Raw genomic sequence first — 26,170 nt, 5'->3', positions numbered from 1 at the left:
ACACCTTTTCAGCTAAAATAATAATTGCTTCATTTGAAAAGGCAAAAGCAAGTTCCCGGTATTAAAAATTGACACCAACTCTGCCAACACTATTATTGAAGCAAATTATGAACTTCATTGCAAGTAGTTGTGGAAAATCCCATAAAAACCATAAAAAAATAATATAAATTGATGGGCAAAACCACACGGAAATAATTATTCAGACTTTAGGAATGGGGTACCACAAAGTAGTACAATTTTGAACCTTTAGTTTACACGAAATATACATCAAACAGAAAACACCATTGTAGCTACTTTTGCAGTAGGCAAAACGATTAAAGAATGGAACAGTAAACTGCAAATACTCCTAAAAATGTTAATGAATGGACAAAAACTTGTATAAGAACAAAAAAAAAAAATAAAAAAAAACATTAAATTGGTTTGAAAAAAAAATAATAAAACAAAATCTGAAATCAAATTACCCTCCAAAAAAAGTATGCAGTGTTATTAGATATTTAAATGTGCATTTTTAGAAAAAAAAATTTCAAAATCGTTATAGCCGTTTTTAAAAAAAATAATTTTTTATAAATAATTTTTTGAAAAAAAAGTTTTAAAATAAAATTGGTATGCCATTTTGTAGAAGTCACTAATCAACATCTAAAAACAAAATTTCAAAAAAATTCAATGTCCCGTTTTCGAAAATTTGATTTTTCAAAAAAAAATTTCAAAATTTTTTTAAAAATCCAAAAATTATTATATTAAATTTATATAAATGCTTCTTCACAAAAAGTTTTCAAAATTTTTTTAAAAATCCAAAAATTATTATATTAAATTTATATAAATGCTTCTTCACAAAAAGTTTGGTTGAAATCGAAATAGTAGTTTCGGAGTAAATCGGATTTAAAAAAAAAAACGATTCTATGGCAGGTACCGTTAATAATGATTTTCAAAATAAATTTTTTTTGTTCAAAGATAGACTCTGTCTTAAAACTTATATTTGAATTTTTTAACAAAATCGTTGGAGCCGTTTTTGATAAATTTCAATTTTACTAACATCGGTATAGGTATGACAAGTACCGTTATTTTTGGTCCAAAAAAATGAATTCCAAAAACCCTTCTGGGCTTCGTTTACAGACAGACAGTTTGACAGACTGACAGACAGACGGACTTCCGGGACCCACTTTTTTGGCATTCTCTATAATCGTAATGTCATGGAAAAATGTTATCTCAACTTTTTTTTTTTTACGAATGCATATCGCAAGTAAAAATATCATCATGGGAAACTTTACGAAAAATGAAGGTTTAAAAATTATTGAAAATCTATTATGGAAATTCCGGTGTGCTTTAGGACCTTTAACGCCAATTTTCGGTCGTAATTCTTATTCCAATTCATAGCGTCAGTAAATTTTTGCAAGAATGCGAAAAATGTTAAAGAAGAGTTAATTTGTTTTCAACAATTGGGATGGTTTAAACCACACTATGGTGACTTTGTTTAAGGATTTTGGTCTACACCCTTAAAATGAAGTTAAAATAACTCAAAACCAGAAGCTTCTTGATCATATTAACCATCTTACTGTCTGGGATGGGATACTTCAGATAAAATGAAAAAACGATAATTTCATCATACAAAATCATCTTCATTGATGAAGCCAATTGTTGATGGGCAGTTGAATAGTTTCATGTGCTGCAAGCGACACTATTTCATACACAAAAAAATCCCAATAACAAATTTTTGAGACATCTCAAATGGTTAGCGTTTTATTAAAAAAAAAAATAAGTCATGGCCGATACTTAACTCTCTTTTGTGAACAATTTAACACAAGTTTATTTTCTCATAAAGTACACAAAGAAGAAAATAAAACTTAAACGAAACAGTATTTAATGTTATTATCACAATCACAGACCTTATTACCCATTGTAGTACTTCGATCAAGTTCATCCTTTCATAACTAAACTTCAGACAAAAAAAAAATAAAAAAAACTTTGCTGTTGTTGGTAAGCGATTTTCTTTTCAATTGATGATTGCACTTTCAAAAGGGGATAACATTGCCAATAAACATACTTCTTCTACTCTGTGATTCTTTAAGTGTATGTTTGTGTGTGTATATGAGTCACAGTTCAAAAAGAGATTATAATAGAAAAAATAAAATAATGGCTTGAGAATATAAACTCGCCCCCACAATACCACAATCTATTATTATTAGGCTGGCAAACTTTTCGAATGAACTTTTTTTTTTATTTACGATCGAAGTTTTTTAAAGTTAGAAAAAAAGAAAGTACCCGGATAAACGGAAACGTAAAGAATGGTTCTTTATTTCTGAACAAGAAGAAGAAACCCAAAAAAAAACATTTAAAAAGAAAAATACCACATTGTATTCGATTGAGCGTTTATGAAGAACAAAAAAGAAACAAGAAAGTTAAATAAAAAAATAAAACATTTCGCAGCAGTTTTTGGGATTATTTCCATCATCTTAAGTACTTTATAATTTTAAATAATCAGTTTTTAAACTTTTAATGAAAATTTGAAGAAAAACTGGTGTTCATATGAAAAAGGTTTTTTTTTGACATCAAAGAAATATATATTTTAAATTATCTGCAATTTTAAAATTCAATTAAAGTTATTTTTTCAGTTAACGAAATTTTAAAAAAAATTTTTTATTCAAGATTTTAGTTTCTCCTATACCTAATGCAAATTCTTTTTAAGGAATTATCCCGCATACAAATATTTCTGCGAATGAAGTTGGATAAAATATCGGGAATTAATTTTCCTGGAAATTTGAATTTCTTTATATTGGATTTCTTGTTCACTGGAAATTAATTCCGAGGAAGATTTACAAGATAGTAGAACAAAAAACAGAAGAAAATATTTCCAGAGAAAAGATTAATCTCTTGAAGGTTTTTCGTAGCTTTTTATGTTTCACAATTTAAAGTCCATCAAGAGGTTAGGCAACCGTAGGTCTTGAAAAGAGAGCGTTTTATAGAATTTTTTTTTGAAACAAGGTGGTATAGGAAAAAACTGCTCAACGATTTTCTTAAATAGACATTGAAATGTAATAACATATCTAAATCTTCATAAAGAATATAATATTGCATAATTGCGTCAATGAATCTTGTTAAAAAAAAACAGCACACAACATAACTCAATCAATTTAAAATACTTCCAATTGAAATTTGGTACAAATCCTAAAAATACTTTTCCACACAAAACAGAAATAATATACAATTTAAGAAATGTAACAAATTTTTCCCAGTTTTTGTCGTACTAATTCCGAATTTCATCATTTCTTGAAAAAAAAACACCCTTTCACTCAAAATATCTTTTTTACTTTTTATAGATTCTTAATTCTTATACCAACCAAAACTATTTCACCAAGTTTTAAAAATTAATAAAATATAAGTTAGCTGTTATGATACCTTTCTCACACACAACTTAACCTATCAAAAAAAAACACCCTTTCACAAAAAAAATATTTTTAAAATCCTTTTTTTATGAATCCTTTGTCCCTGTTTTATCTTAAACCTAATTTTGTCAGTGTAGCATGTTTTTCACATGGGTTCCGGTTATATTTTACCTGTTGAGATCAAAAAACAAGCACCCTGGTTTTTAATCGGAAATAACTTTTTTTAGAGCAATCGTATTGACTTTATTTTTATGTCATTAGATTCAGCATCAAAAAATACCTTGAAAACATGTGTCATATGATGATATTCAACAAACAATTTTTTTCAGTATATTTTTGACCTTCACCCCCTCCCTCTTGTCCGCGAAAAAACACCCTTTCACCCAACTTTTTTTTATAGACTTTTTATGTACTTGGTTCTTATCCCAAAAGCAAACTTTTTGCCAAGTTTCATGAGTGGAACAATTTTTTTTTTATAAATGCCTATTTTACCTGTACTATACACAGATTCACTTTAGGAACGGCATTTTGTAATATTTTTTATTAATTTTTTTGTAATTACCCTTCAATACCTGCCTAATAACATATGAATATGTACTTAAGAAGTTTTTACCTGAAAAAATTTCTTTTATTTAAAAATTGAAGTTATACTTATATCACACATAGAGTTCACCATAGTTTCCAATATTTCTAATAATATTTCCTGAAAGCCATCCAAATTACGAAAATGTTGGTATACAAAACTTATTATTTTTATTTCTGTCATAAATATTGAAAATCTAAACACATTGACCCAAATTAAAATGTCAACCCAGATTACACTGCACAACAAAACTTTTTTTAATGAATAAACCTTACATAATTTTCTTAGAGTTTTGGGTGAGCTGAACTACAATCCCAAGTTAGAAAAATTCTATCAGCTCAAAATATTACCGTTAGAAAATGTAAGAAGATTGGTTTTGAACAGGGTTGTAAAACATTATTTTGTAGGTACATTACAAATTTAAAAATAAAAACATTTATTGCAAATAAAAAATGTTTACATTAAAAAAACATATTTATTGCAACTGAAAAAAAAATTGCATAAAAAAAATTTGCATTAAAAAAAATTGTTTGCAACTGAAAAATATTTGTAAAAAAAAAATTATTTATCTGATTAATCTGATTTTGGATTGAAAATATAATTTCTCCTGCCACAAAAAATATGTTAATTCAATTTTGAATCAAGTAAGACTCCGCAAAGAAAAAATATATGTACCAATATCACTGACCTTTTATAGAGTCTGAAACAAAATTTAAGTAAAAAGAGTAAATCAACAATCTTAAAGAAACTTTTTCCTTGTAACTCAGATTCAGCATTCTCATTTCAACCTTAAAATTACCTTAATCCTGTAAAAGATATTAAAACAAAACTTATTCTTTGATTCTGCCTTCAAATCAACCAAAGATAGATGGACCTTTCTTTATTTCACTCCAACTCTCCTACACGAAATGAAAGAAAAACAAATCCTATTTGGGATCATGATATACCCGCCAAGTCTGTCAAAAAATCTTTTAACTCATTTGCCTCGTAGTTTTTTTTTTCTTTTTTCTTGTTATTTGAATTGAAATTCCAAACAAGAAAAAATTTAAATAAAGGTACAAGACAGAACAATGTTTTTTTGGTCATGAGATTCTAAGAAAGCTCTAAAGGCTTAGTTTTCTTTTTTTTTTTTTTCGTTTTAAATTTTTTATCCTTTTAGTGCTATCGACCGTTTAAAAATGTATTTTTGACCTTTTTCTTTATTAACATGAAACAAGATTACACAACTCAACTCGTCGTGAAATAAAGAAGAAAAATGTAAAAAAAAAAATAAGAAATAAGAAACAAGATAAAAATCTGGTTAAAAAGCTGATAAAATATCTTTGTATTCCGGTCGGCCTGAATGCTAATCCTATTTCACATTTTTTTTTCTGTTTTCGTTGTTTTGTTGTTGTTGGTTATATCAAACCCTTTGTAATATAGGGTTGACATTCTTTTGAAGAAAAATCATTTCCTTTATTAACTTTAAATTTTTCATTTTTGTGGTTGATTGAAAACAACTACATCTACATCGTCCTTTACAGGAAATAAGAGTTGATGACTTTTGAAAAAAAAACGGACCGAAATTAGTTGATTAAGAAAAAATATTACGAATAAAGTTGGAATGTTTTGAGTGGGTGTGAATTTATTATCAGTCTGTGATTTTTACCAGGTGTTCAAGCTTTTATATGAAGAAGGATAGTTCAGGACTTCGTGAAAGGTGAATAACCGCCAAGGCTCTTAGAAGTTTGTTTAAAAATGTCAAAATCTGATTCTTTTTTTTCACGTTGCCATATTTCAATTCCAGTTCTGCCTATGGCATCAATCAGAAAGAAGTCGGTTTTATTATTTGTTAAAATTATAATCATTATTTCTGCTTCATTTGATTAAGTGTACAATTTAAATAATTTTTGGTGATTTAAATTTGTCTATATCGTAGATTCGTAGAGAGATTGTTGCTGTAGAATTTTTATCGCAGCCGTTCAAAAAATTTCCTGTACCGATCTTCAGAATTTTTGTCTTAAACATTTGTAGCTCCTACATTGAAGATAGTATATCAAACCGGAAAGCTATGCTGAACATCAACACTCGCTCAAGACCTACTCCCAACCCTTCTTTTTTTTTTAACCGGCTTCATTCAGAGTTAATTACGGAATTAATGAGCCTCCTAATATTATGTGCATGAACTTTGATCAAAGTATTGATTTTAATTTATCAAAAAATATTTTAAAAACAAAACTATTGAATTGTTAATTATGAATTTTTTAAATTTTATATAATGACTATTGTTGAATAAAAGATAATCGAGAGTGAACAAACCGGCCCTAAGGACACTTAAGTGCCATTGATATGAGCTGCGACCTGTGTCTGCGAATAATTCTTTTGAAGCTTTTTCTAAAGCAAATATCAACTTATTCTCATTTACATTTACATACATATTTAAATATAAAATATTGCATAAAACTAGTTAAAACTAGAAAATAAAACACATTTTAATATTTTCTCTGCCACCAAACAACAGTCCAAAAATTCAAAAATGCATTGCACAGAGCCACGAACAAATAATTCGCTTGAATTTAACCTCGTTTTTACTTAAACTTCAATTTTTCTATTACAGTTCGCAGCTCTCTGCGACCACTCATATGAATGAAATGTCAAATTTAGCGACCATTACCAATTCGGAGACGCAGATCGCATCTCCATATGAATTGCACTTTACTCTGTAATTGAATAAATAAAGTTGGTCTAATACAAAGTAGCAATTGTATACCTATCAACCAAGCAAACCTACCATAAAAAAAAAAACCTACCATAAAATAGAATTAAAACAGTCTAAATCCTAGCTGTCTCTCAGTGGACCTCAAATAAGATCTGTAATAGATGTTAGAATTCAACACTGTGTATCAGGTAGACATGGATGTATGGATGATAAGGAGGACGCGACGATTTCGCATATCTATTGTTCATACACTGCTCCTTGTTTTTAACAGTCCGACCCAACTATCGGTTGATAAAAGTCTATCACGTCTATAAAGTTAAGTAGACCAAAATAGCTTAGTACGAAACAGCGCGACGTAACAGTTGTTATATACTTTTTAGGAATTATGTACTTCTATAACTATCTAGGCGATGATATACATAAATAATTTATTTTGTTTCCTCAAAATGGCAGTTTGTGAGCTATAACCTACCCATCCCGACCCCTAGAAAACACTTGGTGACCATTTAAGGCATCGGGACTCCCAGTTTTGAAAAAACACTAGTCTAACCCTGTTAACCCTTTGTCATGAGTAGGCTATTACAACGGAAAATTAGAGTAAGCTAAATTTTGTGTGTGAAACAGTAATGTGTTTTTTTGCAATTTTCTGTTCGCAAAGTTAGAGTAAGCGCTCTCAAAGCTAAGACCTGACTCACATTTCGAACACTAACATAACTAACTTTATTAAAATAAATATAATAATAGTTATGAAACTCAAACAATATGTATAAAAATCTATGACTACAGATTTTTAAAGCCAAATCAATATAAAGTTTATCATTTCTTTAAAATTTAAACATCCCATAGCACACCACCACCTTCAATAAAAATATTAAAAAAAAAAAAAAATAAAAACTCTTCCTCGATTAAAACATAATAAACCCACTGCATGTTGTGTATAAAAGACCAAATAGAATGGACCCACTCTTTCGTCATGGTTCATTTTGTAGGCAAAAATTTAAAATTCAACCAATTAACAACGAGCGAATGGATTTGAAATGATTTTTGTTTTTCTTTATTTTTTTGAAACCACAAAATAAACATGAAAATGCAAATTATTTCCAAATGAAAATAAAAAATATAAAAAATCTATGCTACAACAATAAAAATGAACAAAAAAAAAAATAAAAAAAAATAAAGAATCCATCCACCAGAAACAATAAACAAAAATAAATAAAGAAACGAACAAAACAGAATAGAAAATAGAGAGAAAAATAAACAAAAAAAAAAAAAAATAAAAACAAGAAAAACAAAACAATATTAAATTATAAAATACAAAAAAAATAATGAAACAAAATTTTATTGAACAAAAATCAAAATTAAAAAAATGAAAATTATAAAAAAATTAAATTAAAATTCGCTTAAAGCGGATTGAGAATAAGTAAAAAAACAAATTAAAACAAAAAAAAACTGTAGCATCTTCGTGACTTGAAAACAGTGTAGAGAGATTCATAGAAATAAGTTTTTAAGTATGTGCGATTAACGTGTTTTGACACTCACCCTCATGCATTTGCACGGGTATTGGGGTTGAGGCTTGTGATGATGGTGGTATTGGCGACAATGATGCTTCAAATGGAGCCCCAATATTGTCATTGTCATTACTTGACTCAGCAATTAATTCGGGAGCTTCTTCAATGGGTGACGTTACAGTCGTTATAACTGCCTGTTTAGTTTGAAGCTCTTGCTTTTTCATAGCATTTGCTAATAATTCGGTAGTTTGTTTATCAAGAACTCCATGTTGGACACGTTTGTTTTTCAAATGATGTGGTGTATCTCTGAAATGGAATAAAATTAGCTACAAATTCAAATTTCTTCATAATCTCACTCTCACCTTCTATGTAGTTTCATTGGCCTAGTGTAAAAGTCATCATCTTTGTCGTCAACATTGAAACCAACTTTTCGTTCATTTAAATCCTATTTTGAAAAATTGAATCGGTTAGAAATGTTATTTTTGTAAATTTATTTTAAACGAATGTGGTTTGTGTCTATGATACTTACATATTCGTCATCATCGTCTTCTTCATTCGAAGATTGTGAACCGGTTGACTCGCGTGCACCGGTTGTTGGTGAAACCAAGGGTTCTTGTTCAGAATTTTGTTTGGGCTTATGATTTGTAGTTGAAACCATAGGTGGCGCTACAACCACTTGTGTTGGTGAAGTAGGAAGCAATGGTTCGGTTTGTGTTTCTGCTAAATTTTCCATTGTTGATGAATTCATTTCGTTTCTCACCGACGATGAAGGTTTTGATGAACTCTTCGAATAGAAAAATTAAAGAAAATGAATTAGGTGGCATTACCAGGTAGATGTTATGATTTAAAAACAATTGTTTTTTGAAAATTAAAGAAGAATGGGACAAAATAAAATGTTTTTTGACGTTGAAACTCGACGACTTGGGAATTTTTTAAATATATTAAGTTCAGTTAGCTTGATTTTAATTACTCTTTGTAGATTTTTTTAAAATGGATTTTGTGATATAAGCCCAGTTCCTTTGAAATAAAGAAAGTAGATTATTTACTCATGAGTAGATAATTAGTAGATCAAGTATAACTATCGTATGGATGTATGGAGATTTTGTAGCCCAACCGTAATAGACTTTGTAAAAGAATGACTCTGTATGGAAAAGATTAGACTAAAACATAACAAGCCAATTGATGAAATGGAATTTCCTCATACGGGCAGTTAGACGTATGGGTTGATAAACAAAAACAAGGCAGATTCTAATCAAACTAAGTTCAATATTAGAATCTGGGGACGGGTTGTAGAGTGTTAAAATACATCTCTAGAAACCGAATGCAATGATGCTTACAAGAAGTTGAGCTCATATAAGCCAGGTGAGGAATGTTAATGCATGGCTGTCAGACATCTTTAGACGTTTTTAAGATTCATTGTCAGGCGAAACCGAAAGCGTTTTCGTTTGATAATCTGGAATCGTCTGGAAGCATTCGGAATGCTTCTGAAAGCGTTCATTTGGTTACAGATGACAGTTTTTAATTCTTAAAAACGAAAAATTAAGTCTGGATTTGAAAACAGAAGCACGTTCACACTTACTTTAAATTTTTAAGTTATAAAGACGAGTAGTGTAAGCCTCTTCATCCGAGTCCTGTTGCAGAGTGCAGAAGCATAGACTATTTCGCAGGGGGACAAAAGTTCTCTAGGGACATTCAAAAGGAAAATCTTAAGTACGATCTTTTATCCGGTTTGTGTTAATAGGCAACACAATATTTGACGGAGAAGATAGAACGCAGAACTTTACGATATGTTCAATGACATGCCACTCTTAAAAAAGATACGTTCTAAACATTTGGGACCCATAAAGGGAATGAACATAGAAGCTCCAGCCCATTAAGTCTACATCTCCGCTGGAGCGACCAGGTTGAAGGTGATCTACGACGACTGGCGCTGACGACTGGGGATAGAGCTGAATAGAAAAGGTTATCGAAAGCGCTCCTAGCGTTAAGTAAGTGCAATTGAAATTTAACTTACTTTTTGTTAATTCGTTTTAACGGATGTTCTTTATGAGAAGTGTTTCTCTCGCAAATACAGAAGCACATTTATTTTAATGGTGCAACTTGTTCATTTGGAATCAGGGACAGAAGGACTCGCATTACTGTACAAAAACGTTTTAACATGCGAAGAGATTCCTGTAAGTCAAAGCTACTAAGTGGATATTTATTTTGTCCGTTTCATTTTGCATTTGCATATCTTGCTTCATCTAATTAATGGATAGACGGCATAGTTTGCGTAATTTAAAATTTCCTTTGGAGGTTACTAAAAAACCAGGAATACTCCCGTAAACTGTATAAAGAAGTACAGTACATTCCTATATTAGAAAGCCCAAGCTAAAAATATTAAAAAGGGGATTTGCTGAGTAGCCAATCTCCCACCATAATAGTATGGTCAGTTATCTCAGAGAAGTAGTTCTTCCACTTTTAATTGTGAGTCATGAGGCAGGACCAATACAAAAATTTGCTTAACACGACCTTATTTCCCCAAATTCAGAAGTATGTTTTGAGGGAGCAAACTCGCATATTATGCACGACCGTAATTTTTGTTTGAAGGTATTAATATCACGACCTTTCTAAAAAAAAATTGAAGTATTAAGCATATGCAATTTCTGAATATCAATCCCATAGTGAACGTTTGCGAGCATCCAAAATAACAATTTTCTTTATAAGAACAGTAATAAGCTTAAACAAAAAAGTTTTTGAAGTCGTGAATATTTATTGATCGAATTAAATAAATATTTGGTTTTTCCTTGGGGCTAATAATATGGAAAGGTCCTGAAAGTTAGTAATGTAATTTGTAATGAACATTTTAATGGTCTTATTTTTCTATCATTTTTAAGATTTCACTTCCACCGTCTCTAACTATTCAAAGAGAGGTAAATTGACTAATTTTTTTTTAAACAGTGGAAAGAGCAACACCCTAGATATGGGATTTGTACTCTAGTTTTTGAAGAATGTCCTATAAATGTCCTAATAAAATTATCTTTGGTCGTTCTTTGACCTTCATCGAGACATTATAAGTTATTTCATTTCGAATTAAGTTTTTAGAATGCAAAATGGTTTAAGTATAGAATCTTGAGCACTTTAAGAAATATAAGGCGTGTTTTTTCTAATACTCAGTAGCTACTCATTTTTTATTTTATTCGCAAAACAATAATAAAAACTACACAAGTAAGTATTTGTTTTTATTGTTTCTCGAATAAAATAAAAAAGTGAGTAGCTACTGAGTTGTAAAAAAAACACACCTATATTATTTTTCTATCACAATTCACACTTTTATATGCGCCATTACATGAAACCTTGATGAGTACCTACCTAATTTTTTTTTTTACAAATATCTATTTCTATGCAAAATAATAATAATAATTTTCAACAATTTGAAATTTACCTCTTCTGACAGTGTATCCAAATTGGTTCCTTCTTCCGCTCTACTACGTTCTTTTGCAAATAATTTGTGCGCTTTTGCTTTAAGCTCCTTGGGATGAGGTGTATTTTGTCGCACAAAAGGTGTATCCTTTTCAGTGCTGGAATCTTCTGAAAATTTAACGGAATGTGTTCTCGATTGCTCGCGTTCTTCCCAACCTTCTGAATCAGATTCTTGGTCTTTTCCAGTTCCTTTAAAAAAGAAAAATTATGATTTTTTTATATTGAAATGTTTCATATTGGTAATTTGAAATGGGTTTCGTTTTGAGTATCATGCTAAAATGTATTTTTATGTAATTTTTGCTAATAAATATGTTTATTCAAAATGCTTAGCAATTGGTTAGAATATAATAATTATTCAAAATAAACAAGCAATATTGTTAGCGATAATTATTATTAAATACTCGTATTATTATATTCGATGTTTAACATATTGCTTCAATTACATGCTAATGCTTATATTAAGTTGAATGTAGTTTTTTTTTTTAATCGAACGAAACTATCTATATCAAGACATTTTGAATGATATTGTTTATATTTAAAATCATTAAAATATGAAGCAAGCTTTAATTTTAGTATTTATGAATTATTCGGTTAAGATTGTAGTCAATTTAAGATTAAACACAACTTTATTTAAAATATTTAGGTCCATTTTCTTCACTCGGAGTTGAACATAACTTGAGAATTTTTAATATAAAAATTCTCAAGTTATGTTCAACTCCGAGTGAAGAAAATGGACCTAAGTGTATTTAAGGTGTATTTTAAAAAATTGTTCACATTTAAGACATATTTTTTAAAATTTTGAACAAGCCCTGAGTTCTTGAGACTAGAGATCTTAAATTCTTAAGAGTTAATTTGGACTTACGTTTTAATTCTTTTCTCACTTATTAAAATTTCTTTTTTAATTTGAAAGAAAATTTGAAAAATTGCTCCTTGACCAGGGAAAATATTTCAACATTTTGCTTATGACAAAGAAAAACAAGAGAAATGATCAAACGATCTTTTCAGTTAAGACCAAACATCTTAAGTAAGAAAGAGGGAGTGGAGGTAGTGAATACTGACCAATTAATTGTCCATGAATATGATGAATATTCAATAAATCAAACATATTTCAAAGAAACAAACAAATATTCATATTTTTCTTAATTTTTTGAAATCGTCAATGTCAAATGAACATTAATGGTTGGTTGACATTTTTGGAAAATGATTTATTCAAATAAAGTGTGAAAAGATATATTAATCGTTTAAAACACAAATGACACATTAAATTTGATTGCAAGAAAGTTCAACATACTCAAATTGTTTCGTCATTTCGATGAACATATTTAAATTCCTCGGTCAAAAAGTGAGTAATTGGTCATGATTGCTTTGTTGAAAAAATACATATAGGGGTAAAACATATATGTAAATGGTAGTCGGTTTTTGAAACTTAGAACGACGACCAGTGGCGAGTTAAGTATAGGTTAAGGCACAGAGTGGTACTTTAAGTGAATTTCCGCGACAAAAATAGAATATATTTTAGTCTCAATCTATATTAAGTCGTAGTAGAGATTTGGAGATGGAGGTGGAAAGCAATTAATGGTATGGAAGTATAAAGAAAATTCTGAAAAAAATTAAGATGAACAAAGCAAGTTGTAGCCACCAGAAATTTGTAGCTCCCTAGAAAATAAAAACCTTTCACTTATCAGAACAAGTATTAATCAATTAGGGAGGGCAGCATAAGTATCTGAAGATTTTTCTAGAACCACTTTATTAAATTTAGGAGGAGATCAAGTTTCTGATTATCGATTTCGGGAGCTTATATATGTCATTGAAGAATTTGCTTCAAAATATAAATTATCTCAGAAAATCAGGCATCGACAGAAAAAATGTAAGAATGGCTGTTTTTTTTTGCTGGTCCAAAAAACTATGACATTGACAGTGAGTTTTGTAACATGATCTCCTATCAGCCTTAATCCAGTACATATTGAAACAATGGTGGCTTTATCTTAATTGGGTCTGGATAGTTGGTAATTTGTTCTGGATTTCTTTTAAATATGCCAGTTTTTTTCTGGATACAGCGAAATGGTGTTAGCGAAATGCCTAAAAACCGACTTGTATGTCTAGGGGAAAAGGGCATTAATGGAGGTGACATCGATTTCTTTGGTAAAAGGTAAAGCTCGCTCATTGATATTATTATCGGTTAACTTTGTACTTTTAAACCATAAAACTGTGTGACTAAAAAAAAAAAAGAAAAAAATGGTTTTCATGGGACCTACAACATTTTTTAGGGCTTGTTGAACATAGTAAAACGGAACATTTTGTTTTTCCAACATACTCCAATAATCTGGATTTATCTTCAAGATTCATTTCACGCAAATGGGCCAAGAGAATTCCGTTATAAAGAAGAAAATTGGTTTTATAATACTAATTCTATATTCTACTGAAATCAGTAGAGTAGAAGAATAAGCACTATATTTGTATTAATGAATTATTAAAATCTTAATCTTGCTGGATATAGTTCACATTAGGTTTTTCTTAAAAAAATGTATGTAAGCTGAACTGAATATAAGCAAAATTTGCGTATTGACATTGACAAGGTGTCTCACGGTCACGATAAGTCAACTGATGAGTTACAGTGAGCTCCAGCGGGACGAAACGCCTAATTTTTGTTTGGACTAAAGGCCGTAAAAAGCTATATTAAATCAAGAATTTCGTTAAAGGGTTCCTGTATATTGATTAGCCCATATTTTTAAAGGATCTTTACAATAATAACACATTTTTTTTTTGAACATTATACATGACAGTTCGCTGGCTGAGAATTATAGGGTTGTATGTTTGCAGGGGTTTCCATAAAACATACAACCTTATAATTCTCAGCCAGCGAGTTGTCAAATTTTAGGGCTTTGGCGAAAAAAAAATTTCAAAAAAAGGGCTCTTATTGGGAAAATAAGAAACCGTACATTGAGTTTTTATTTGCGATATACGTAGAGATACTATAGCGCAAGTTTAGGATTCGTAAGAAAATGGAAGTGGAGGTAGCAATCACACAAAATATTACAATGATAGAGAATGCGAAAAAGTGGCTCTCGCAATTCTATCCCGAGATGCAGCCTGCAGTGCTCATCTAGAATGACACTTCTGCTGACAATTAAATCAACAAAACCAATTTTGTGTCTATTGATAGCAAATGACACCGAAAAGTGCAGTCAATTCTTACATTGTTTTGGAGAAAGTACGATTTCTTAAACATTTAATAGACCTTCCGCCCATATTTAGATTTATCCATGTTTAGTCGATGGCTTCTAAAACATCTATTTTATCTTTAATCCTAGTCAAGTTAACTTTTGTCATAATAGCAAGAACGTTCCTATAGTCATCCATTTAAAATGTATTATTTTCGAGCTATATTTGGCTACCAATATCAACATTTGAATTCACCCTCTGTTAGTATGTTTTCTATCGTATTGTAATAAGCCTTTTTTTTTTGTTTATTTTAACAAGTAACGCATAGTTCGCATTGTTTTACGCAAACACAAATTAAACAACTATAAAATTTAATAAAGAAAAAAAAAAAAAAGAACTAAAAACCAAAAACACAAACATTAATCTACTTAAAACAGAAAATGTGAGTTTCCAAAAATACAAAATACTCGCGTACAAATGTATATCGAGTATTTTTCTTTTTCTTTAACTTGAGAATTATAGCTAATTAATTTCGATTTATTTTTGGGATTTATATTCTTTTTCATTTAAACAAAAGTGAAAACAAAATAAAAATCGAAAACGAAAAAAAAAAATTAAAAATCTTTTCTTTTCTGTATTTAAAATTAATATGCATCACTTTGGTGCACAGAAATATATCATAAATAATTATAGATTTTTTGTTCGTTGTATTTTTAAATAAGAAAATGAAGAAGAAGAATTAGGTCAAGATGCAATGCATTGCAATTAACAGATGATTGAGAGATGTGCTTCTTTGTAAAAGTATAAACATACATTTTATATCTATCACATCACACGTAAATTTTGTGGGTGAAAATCTTTTTACAAGAGTCTCAACTCAAGCCAATGCAAGTGAGTTATTTTCTTTTATTTTGAATTTTCAAGTATTTTTTTGATGATGTGACGTTGTTGAGAGTTGACATTCAAATCTACTTATATTTACTACTTGATTTTCTAAGAAGTGTGAATTGGAAATTGACATGTTTAACGATTCATGAAGAAAGATTATTGAGATTTTTAATAAACAAAAAAATTGTAAATATCAATCGTATTCGTATTGGCATTAGTTTTGAATCTAATGAGAAGAGTTTTGGTTTTGCATTTCGTGAATTTTGAACACATTAGGAATAAAAAAAAAAATTATAAGCAGCATATGGGAGGTAGGAAAACTTAAGATAAATGGTATTTTAAGGGGGAAACATTGTAACAAAAATTGAGAGAAAGGGGGTGGTTGGACGAAAAACGTTTACTCAAATATTGGTTTCGTGCCGAAAAAAAATTTGAGGTTTTAATCAAAACCAACATTACGATGATGGAGAAGTCCGAAAAAGTTTGTCTTGCAATTTTGTCCGTGCGCCATTCTGTACAAATTTCCACAGCCTCAACAGGTGGATGGATTTTCTTCAAATTTGGTACAGATGATTTTTATAGAACTCTGAAAGTTGTTTTTTCTTTTTCTTGGTTTTTTATATCTCGCTTAGAAAGTGTAGGTACCTCCCATACAAATGTTTCAAGATATAGCAAATTACTCGAAAACGGCTCTAACGATTTTGATTAAACTTTGCAGGCGTAATATTCAAAACAATTGCAATAAAACTAGTTTTTCTCATAAAAGTCAAATAACAAAAAAAATTTCATTTGACAAAATGTTACCCTAAATGTCGGCTCTTCTCCAACATCAACAAAATTCCTTTAAAATTTATATAGAGGCAGCTCTTAAAATCTACAAGTAAACTAACATAAAAGTGTTTTGAACTGCCAGAGTAAGTACGAGCGAAGCAGTTGTGCATTTTATTTTGTTAAACCTAAAAATTAATAAGAAAAATGCGAAAATACGATTTCTTGTTTTTAAATATGTGGTTGGATTTTAATAAAACTCTCTAAAAACTTACTTTTTTAAGTTTTTTACTCTTTTATTTGTATTCTTGACGAATTTAATTAAAAAAAAAGCTTATTTTTGGGATGCCGTGTTTTAGACTATTGAAGAAAAACTTAGTTTTCATTTCAGAGAATTTTGGGAGAAATGGAAAAAAAAAACGATTTTTTAATATCGATTTTTCCATAAATGACAGTAAAAAGATCAGTCAGATTTTGTCATAGAACCTAAATTTTACTTTTCTAATGGATTTTGACAAATCTAGTTCCAGAAATGATCAAAGTTTTTGAGATATCGAGTTTTGCATTTTCAAAAACATTATTTTTGGGATGAAAAAGTGTTTTTTTTTTGCATTTTTCTCACTATTTTTGAGGTTATATTGGGAATATAACTTAATTTACTTAAAAGTACTCTCAAAGCGCTATTATAAGAATCAGTATATTTCATTTAGTCAAATTGAGAACAGAAACGAATTTTATTGCGTCGAAAATATCCAAATGCTGAAATTCATTGTTTATTGGTGGAAGCTTACGACAATTTTATTATGCTCTATTGTCTATTAGACCTGATTTATCGTGAGTGGTTTCGACCATTCAAAAGCGGAATTTTGATGTGGAAGAGAAGAACGCCCAAGTCAGCCAATAATGTTTGAAGATGAATAATTGGAAGCATTACTCGACGAAGATGGGCCAGAATATGCGGTCAGACACGAGGGCATAATCTTTTATCATGACAACGGTCGGCCGCATGTTGCAAGACCGGTTAATATCTATTTGGAAAACAGTCAGCGGCTGGGAAGTCTTGGCTCGTCCGCCTTATAGTATAGATCTTTTCCCATCTGACTACCATTTTGCTTCGTTTGATGCAAAACGCTTTCACTAGAATACGCTTCACTTCAGACTAGGGTATCTGAAATTAACTTAATTCATTCTTTGCCTAAAAATAAATGAGCAGTTTTTTTGGGACGGAATCCATGGATTGCCAGAAAGATGGGAAAAAAGTAGTGGATAGCGATGGAAAGTACTTTGAATGTTAAAATGTACTGTTTTTATTAAATAAACCTTCGTTTTCGAATAAAAAGCTATGAAAATGAAGTATACTCCCAATATAAAAAAAATAATTTCAGTAAGTTGTAGATCTTTTTTACTATCTATATCTTTTGTATTTTACTTTTTTGTAAGAAGATCTTTTTCTAATACACTGAAAAAAGTATTATTCTTAAAAACTATGAATCTCGTTCATAAACCAAAATTCATACATTTTTAACAAAAATTCATTAAATTTAAGCACAAATTCTTAAAAAAAAAGTTTAGTTTTAAGAAAGATTCATAAAATTTAAGAATCAGTTTTCATAAAAATTTTCCTATGGAAAAAATTTTTATGAATTTTTTTTAAGAACAAATACGAAGGTTTATGAATAAATTCATAAACTTCCAGCTCCAATTTGAAAGAATATTGTGCTGAATCTTAGAATCTGGACATACTTTTATGAATGAAATTCACTATTATTTTCCATTCAGTTGTATTTTGAGTTAAAATAATTTTTAAAATTGACTTTTTTCCCTTCTAAAATTGAGAAAAATCTATTTTTAAAATTACATTTGTAAGGAGTTCATAAATTTTGTGTGTTTTAAGTATTTTTTCTTAAAATGAATGTATTTTTTCTTAAAATGGATGTATTTTTTCATTAATTGGAAAATAACGAAAATTTTACCGTTATCCTGCATTCGGTATTAAGAACTTATTCTTAAAATCTAAGAATCTGTTCATACTTTTTAAGTTCGAAATTCATATTTTTCCAAAATTTAAGAATTAATTCATTAAGTTTTATGAAAGTATACATATAATTTATGAAAAAATTCTTACGTTTTGAGTGTTTAAGTATATTTTCTTAAGGTCTATGTATTTTTTCATCAATCTAGAAAATAATAACTGTTGTTTTGAATCTATGCCTTAGAAGGTTTTCTCTGCAGATTTAGTTTAAAATCTGATATTCAAAGTGGAAGGTCGTTGTCGAAACAAGTTTGTGAATAAAAATCAATATTTATTATAAACAGTGTTTAGCATTTTAAACCACGTAAACGAATTTGAAGAGTATAAGACATTTCAACAGTGTAAATTATTGTTGGTTCCCGTTGCCTCTTCCCGATATACTCAGATAAGTATAAAAACATAATTTGTTAAACATTTCTTTCTTTTATATATTAAATAAATTTAAAATTTTTTTGTTATAGGTACATATTTTAGATACTTTTGTGACACGAGTAGGCACGTGAGTAATCTTCAATTTAAGACCATGTTATTTTCGAAAAAAGCGAAATATAATAGAACCGGCAAAAGGGCACTAAATACTGCACCGTAAAAACCATCTTAAAGGCTATTTGCAACAGATCCAGTACACCCGAAGTTCTCATTGCAAAATAAAGCAAACACATCATGTTTGGAAAACATAGAATTTAGTAAGTGTTGCATGTTATTTAATTCCTTTAAATAATTAAATTTTGTTTTAACGTAATATTATCAACATTCCTCATATTATTTTATATAATGCTGAAATACTGTATCTACTTAAATTTTTATATTGTGATTTTTCCCCAACTTATTCAATTTTGTATTGTTTTTTTCTTTCAGCTGCAGAACCTAATGCTGCCGATTACAATAAGGTAAAAGATAATTCTACCTTCTATTTCGATTTTTTAAACCAAATAGTACATAGTCATTTTATTAATACAAACTTTTTTTATCTTTCCAGATGATACATCAATTAAAAAAGAAAAATTAAATTAATAAATTGCACGACTGGGGTCGCACGTACTTGCTCTTATGCTTAAAGTAACTATAATGTTAAAGCTTTTTATTCATGAAATTTAAAATTTGATATTTTGAAGAAATTTTATAAGTAGTATAAAAAAATTAAATCTGTTTTTATAATTAATTAAACTCCGTTGTAAATTATCTTAAAAAAAAAAAAACAAATATGCCATTTTATTTCTTGTATAAAAAGGTATTTTTAGAAAAAAATTTTCGAAAATTGTAGGAGCCGTTTTTTAAAAAAATAATTTTTTATGTATACAAATTTTTTAACATTTTTCAAAAAAAAAGTTGGTATGCCATTTTGAAGAAATAATTAATTTACACATAAAAACTAAATTTCAAAATTTTTCATTGATCCGTTTTCAAAAAATTGATTTTTCAAAAAAAAATTTTGAAATATTTTTTAAAAAACCAAAAATGCGTTTTTTGAAAATTTTCTAAAATTTTAATATTATCTTTACTTACACACGTTTGTATAAAAATTTTCATTTAAATCGGGTTAATGTTGTACGAGATATTCAGAAACGAAAAAAACCGTTCTATGACAGGTACCGTTAATAACGGTACAAAAAATATTTTTTTTACTTAAAAAGTTGGCTCTTATGTGTAGTACTACACACAAAAATTTTAATCAAAATCGTTAGAGCCGTTTTTGAAAAAATTAACTTTTCTATTTCCATTATATGGCAGGTACCGTTAGTTTTGGTCATAAAAAAAAATTTCAATTTCCCCTCTAGGGAATCACCAAAAACTGCTAACTACCAAGTTTGAAGAAAATCACTTCACTCGTTTAGGCTGCAGCTCCAGATAGAGACAGACACACAGACAGACAGACAGACAGACAGACAGACAGACAGACAGACAGACAGACAGACAGACAGACAGACAGACAGACAGACAGACAGACAGACAGACAGACAGACAGACAGACATACAGAATTGCCGGACCCACTTTTTTGGCATTCTCCATCATCGTAATGTCATGGAAAATTGTTATCTCGAGTTCGATTTTTTTTACGAATCCTAAACTTGCCCTATAGTACCTATATCGCAAGTAAAAAATAAATGTGTAGTGATATTTATAGTGAAAGTGAACAATAAAACATTTTTATAACGTTTAAACTCAATCATTTCTTTTATTTTTAAAAACAGTTTCATTTCTTTGTTTTAGATTTTGGGTTGTTTTCTTTTGCTGTTTGTTTGATTGGAATACAATTTTTTTCAGGAACAAATTAAATGCTTGGAATGGTAATGTATACTATATGCATCTATATAAATAAATGCATACATTTTAATGAAAAGTGTATTACATTTTATGAAAACAATCATAAAACTTTAAGAAAAATTCATAGTTTTTATGATTTTTTTCATAAAATTTAAGCAACATTTCATTCAAATTTTTACGGAGTTAATGAAAAAAATCATCAAATTTAAGAAAAAATCTTAAAATGTAAGAAACTTTTCTTAAACTTTATTCTTAAATTATAAGAAATAATTCTTAAATTTTATGAATTTTTTCTTAAAATCTAAGAAACTTTTCTTAAACATTTTCAAAAATTTTCGAATTCGTGTATGAACAGAATTCATAAAATTTAAGAACTTATTCTTAATTTTTACTTGCTCTATAGGGCAAGTATTGGTTTCGTGTCGAAAAAAAAATTTGAGGTTTTAATCAAAACCAACATTACGATGATGGAGAATTCCAAAAAAGTGGGTCTCGCAAATCCGTCCGTGCGTCTGTGCGTCTGTGCGTCTGTGCGTCTGTGCGTCTGTGCGTCCATCTGTACACATTTCCACAGCCTTAACGCGTGGATGGATTTTCTTCAAATTTGGTACAGATGATTTTTATGGAATTCTGAAAGTTGGTTTTTTTTGTTTTTTTTATATCTCGTTTAGATCGTATACCTCCCATACAAAAAAATACGATATTGCGAATTTCTCGAAAACGGCTCTAACGATTTTGATTAAACTTTGTATACGTAATATTTAAAGCAATGGCAATAAAATTGCATTTTTATTTTTTCTCAAAAAAGTCAAATAGAAAAAAAAATTTTTTTTTATATGAAAAAAATTTAGTCTAAATGTCGGCTCTTCCCCAACCTCAACAAAATTTCTTTAAAATTTATTTTAGAGGCAGCTCGTAAAATCTACAAGTAAACTAACATAAAAGTGCTTTTAACTGCAAGAGCAAGTACGTGCGACCCCAGTCGTGCATTTTATTAAGAAATATTCATTCCCTTATGAATTTGTTCTTAAAAAGATTCTTAAATTTAATGAATTTTTACATTGGCTCATTTGCCATGAATTTTTACATTAATTTAATGTACAAATTCATTAATTTTATGTACCTTTTTGGTTCAGTGTAGAAATTGCTAAAAAGATTGATTTTTTTTTATTATGTTCAGGAACCCAAATATTCTTTTAGACAATTTTAAAAACTAAGCGTCTGCGTCTTTAAAAAAGTGTTATTTTCATATTTCTTTAAAACTACTGCTAAAAAAAAAACATATCTCCTAAAAAATTTAAAATAACCGAGAAAATAACGAAGATTTAAACAAGTAGAAATATCAATTTTTATTTTTGGAACCCCATTTTAGACCAGTGCCAATCCGGTTTTCAGAAGGCAAAAGTTGAAAAAATTATTAGCAACGTTTAAGCATTTTTCAAAAATACCAACTAAAAAATGTCCTAACCAAAAATTAACTGGGTTATATTAGCTTGAATTTTAGCGATTAGTTTAGTTTGACTTCAGGTGGGTACTAATCAGGAGTTTTACCATAAAAAAATAAGTGGTGGTGTTTTTGCATTTCTGATACCATATACGCTACACATTGATGTTTCAAGTCGTTGATGGAACTGTCCTTATTATAAGTGTGAATATTCGACGAAGCATATCAAAGAGTGAAATATCTTGATAAAACCATCAATATAACGGTAATATAAACATAGGTACGGTACAACCAAAATACATCCTTCAATTAGATTCGCTTAAATGCATCCGGGTATCCCGCACATTATCAAAATTTCCATCAAACAAAGAAAACCACACCAAAACGGATGTTGATGGTATTTTCCACAATCAAACACTGAAAATTGAAAATCACCGGAAATTCTTAGTGCGGAAACGTTCTTTAAATTGTGTGTGTAGGTGTATGAGGTATGTTCTTGGAAAAAATATAATGCACCATTGGATTTCACAGAAACTAAGTAGATACCTTATTTTAATTGAAAGGAAATCAAACAAGAGCAGTATAATCATTATTCTGAACACTTTTTCTATTTTAACCTAAAAAAAAAAAACTACATCTTTGTTTGATGTAATTCAAATGAACTCGAAAAATAAACAAAATTGAAAATTATCCAACAAAAAGAAATCTTCTAATGAAGACAAAGAACAAAAACTACTTCTGTTTAAGAAATTAATTTAAAAAAAGCGAAAATGTCGGTACACAAAAACTCATTAAAGTTTTTAACTTTCAACTTTCTTTCTTTTTTTTTTTTGAAAAATTCGGAGAAAAGAACTAAAATAAAATTTCCAGTATTTCAAGTTTTTTTTTAAGAGGTTAGAAGGCGAATTCTATTTGAATAACACTTTTTTTTTAGATTTTCGACAAAAATGCATTTGTATATTCGTAGAAAGTATCGTTGAAAATAGTCAATTTTCCTACAAATTGTGAAACAAAGTTAATGATTTTGTGGAAAATAATGCTTTGAATACCTTTTCACCATAGGAATACATTCTTGCTAAGCTTGATTAAATTTTTTTTCCCTGCAAAACCAATAAAGTAATACAATGGTTTGTATACATTTAAACAAAAACAAATAAATTAGTTTGCTAACTCTTTTGTGAACGGTTGTGTTTTTTTTTTTTCAAAAAAAACTTTGCCTTCAACAGCATGTGACAGGTTTTGTTTTTCTTTCACTCATAAAGCAGGAATTTTATGTATACAATTCTGAAAAATGTACCTGTATGAGGTTCAGTTTGGAATTTCCAAGTTGACCTTACACCTTTTAAAAGTTCTCTTTACAAACTTCATTTGAAATACTTTGAATTTGAATTAGATATGAATGTTTATATGAATAATGTGGGCTTTGTCCTGTTTTTGATAACAGTAGGAGCTGTTAACAAAATAACGAAATACTGAAAGGTCAAATCCATGGAGGTGGAAAACATGAGTTCTAGACATTTTATTTCAAATCAAAACAATATTAAATTCTCATTTACAAATTATACTAATAGGTATGCATCTAGAAATCTGTTTGTGGGAAAAGTTTTCATTTTATATTTTATTTCATTCTATTTTTATTTATAACAAAAAAAAGCGTTCCGGGAATACTTCCATAATTCAAAACTGAAATTCAAATGGCTTTTAACACAGTCAATTATTTTTAGGTTTTGCACCACAAAATTTTTCGTGTTAATAAATATGCATATCATTATTTAAATTTTAATTAAGTGTCAAAAAATGTATTGTGGTCAGAGCTACATTTTCGGAAACGCTTAGGACTCTGAAAAAATAATGTAGTAGGTATTACGGACATAATTTTGTCTGATTTCTGGTTATTTTTGATCAGAATCCTATCCGGTTATGCGAGTCATACAAAAATATTTGAAAAAATTAAAAAAAAAAAATCACTTGTGTCCTAGGTTTTCTGACATTCAAAAAACGGACTTTTTTTAAAGATATTGGTCCTATAACAACGAAATAAAGTAATATTTGATTTTTGAAGGACTACAACCTTGATATAACAATGCATTATTCAAATTGATATTATATTCAGATCTTTTAAGTCATTTGGGGGAACGTTCGTCTAGTACTATTTGGTACTTGATTCACGTACATAAATAGAGAAAAGTGATGGACCCAGAATTGAGCTTTGAGGTACTCCGCTAGATATTGGCAAAAAGATTTGAAGATTTATACCCCTGAACAACTGCCTCACTGACGTTTTTCAGAATGAAAGGGAGACACATGATTCACTTCACCCGGGGAGAAATTGTAAATTTGTAATACAGCCCTATTCTGCTATTCGATTTACGTGAATAGAAATATTTCATGGCTTTATTACGTCAAATTGGCAGCAACTGAAAAGCATCTAACTTTTGAATCAAAGCGTTGTGTCCGTCTGTCTAAGCAATTCCAAAGAAAAAAAATTGCCCAATTTAAAGGCTTCTTGTTTCAGACTTTCACGTGAATCGAATAGCAGAATAGGGCCGATAGTTTTTGACACAAGATGTGTGATTTATGTTGTGTCAAATGTATTGAAATATTCAAGGATAACTGGGAAACTTTTTTAGTATCTAGTGCTTTTCAGATTGCTGTACTACTATGTCCTAAGCGAAAACCAGATTGTTTTGATGTAAAAAGACCTTTCTGCAGGAGAAAGCCAGCAAGTTGCTTCTGCATTATTTTTTCAAAGGCTTTGGACAAAAGTGGAAGAATAGCAATTGGGTGAAACACCTAGCACTATTTTTAGGGATGGGAACTATTTTTGGTTTCATTCCCTTTGTAGATAAAAGTGAGATACGTTAAGATTATTGGTTAAATGACTTTTAAAAACGTGGGATGAAGGTTTTCATGGCCAATAGCATTTGGTTTCAAAGAAATAAAGCTTTTTTTTTTTCTAAAAATGAATCTGAATAAATGAAATAAAATTGTTTTGGAGCTCAAAATCTACTGGTTTTTTTTTACTTGCTCTATAGGGCAAGTATTGGTTTCGTGTAGAAAAAAAAAGTTGAGGTTTTAATCAAAACCAACATTACGATAATGGAGAAGACCAAACAAGTGGTTTTCGTCATGCCGTCCGTCGGTCTGTGCGTCTGTCCGTCTGTACGTCCATCTGTACATCGAGCTAGGGCCTAAACGGATGGATGGATTTGCTTGAAACTTGGTACAGATGACTTTTACGTAATTCCCTAGACCCATTTTTTTTATTTTTTTAATATCTCCGTTTTAATGCATATCTCCCATATAACGTTTTCGAGGTATTGCAAATTTCTCGAAAACGGCTCTAACGATTTTGATTAAATTTAGTGTACGTAATACTCTTACTGATTCTAACAAAACTGCGTTTTTAGTTTTTCTCAAAAAATGCGGAGAACGGAAATATGGCGTTGCCGTTTTTCAAAAATTGACATATTTTTAAAGTTCATAAATTTCATCAAAGCATAAGTCAATTTTATTCAAAATTTATAGACATAATTTTGAACTGGCGAATGTGAAAAAAATAAATTTAAATGTAATTTTTTTAACTTTCATTTTTTTTTTTTTTTTTGTATTTTTTCTAATAGATATTTAAGATAACGATACTTTGAACTACAAGAGCAAGTACGTGCGACCCAGTCGTGCATTTTATTTCCTTTGAAGGACGAATTCTACGTTTTATAAAGGTTTTTTTCTTCAATACCTACATTTTACAAATTTAAAAATTTTAAGCAAATTTGTTGTACATTTATATTTTATTTAATTTTTACTTTATTACACTGGTTGACAAAAAAAAAAGGTCGGGACCAAAAATTTTGCTGCGTGATTTATTTTCAAGTGTGCTGATTTAAAAACTGTCTGCAGATTTATTCCATCGTTTCAAGTTTTTGAGCTTAGCACGTTAATATTTTTACCATAAAGTTTCATTAACTTATTTTGAATA

At 29.2% G+C, this 26,170-nt stretch overlaps 1 protein-coding gene across 17 annotated transcripts in view; it reads right to left on the bottom strand.

The window, feature by feature from the left end:
- The window catches only part of LOC129913044 (protein lap4), a 335,223-nt gene that overhangs the window by 192,631 nt on the left and 116,422 nt on the right, over window positions 1–26,170 (bottom strand). For all 17 annotated transcript variants that reach the window (XM_055991409.1, XM_055991410.1, XM_055991416.1 and 14 more), the window contains 4 exons: window positions 11,594–11,820; window positions 8,699–8,953; window positions 8,532–8,614; window positions 8,201–8,475 (listed from right to left, as the gene is read on the bottom strand). In XM_055991409.1, the coding sequence (XP_055847384.1) occupies window positions 8,201–8,475; window positions 8,532–8,614; window positions 8,699–8,953; window positions 11,594–11,820 (840 nt within the window). The remainder of the gene's footprint in view (window positions 1–8,200; window positions 8,476–8,531; window positions 8,615–8,698; window positions 8,954–11,593; window positions 11,821–26,170) is intronic.

This window comes from Episyrphus balteatus, chromosome 3, assembly GCF_945859705.1.
Source record: "Episyrphus balteatus chromosome 3, idEpiBalt1.1, whole genome shotgun sequence".
Classification (NCBI taxonomy): domain Eukaryota; kingdom Metazoa; phylum Arthropoda; class Insecta; order Diptera; family Syrphidae; genus Episyrphus; species Episyrphus balteatus.
This window is presented reverse-complemented; position numbering and strand designations above follow the sequence as displayed.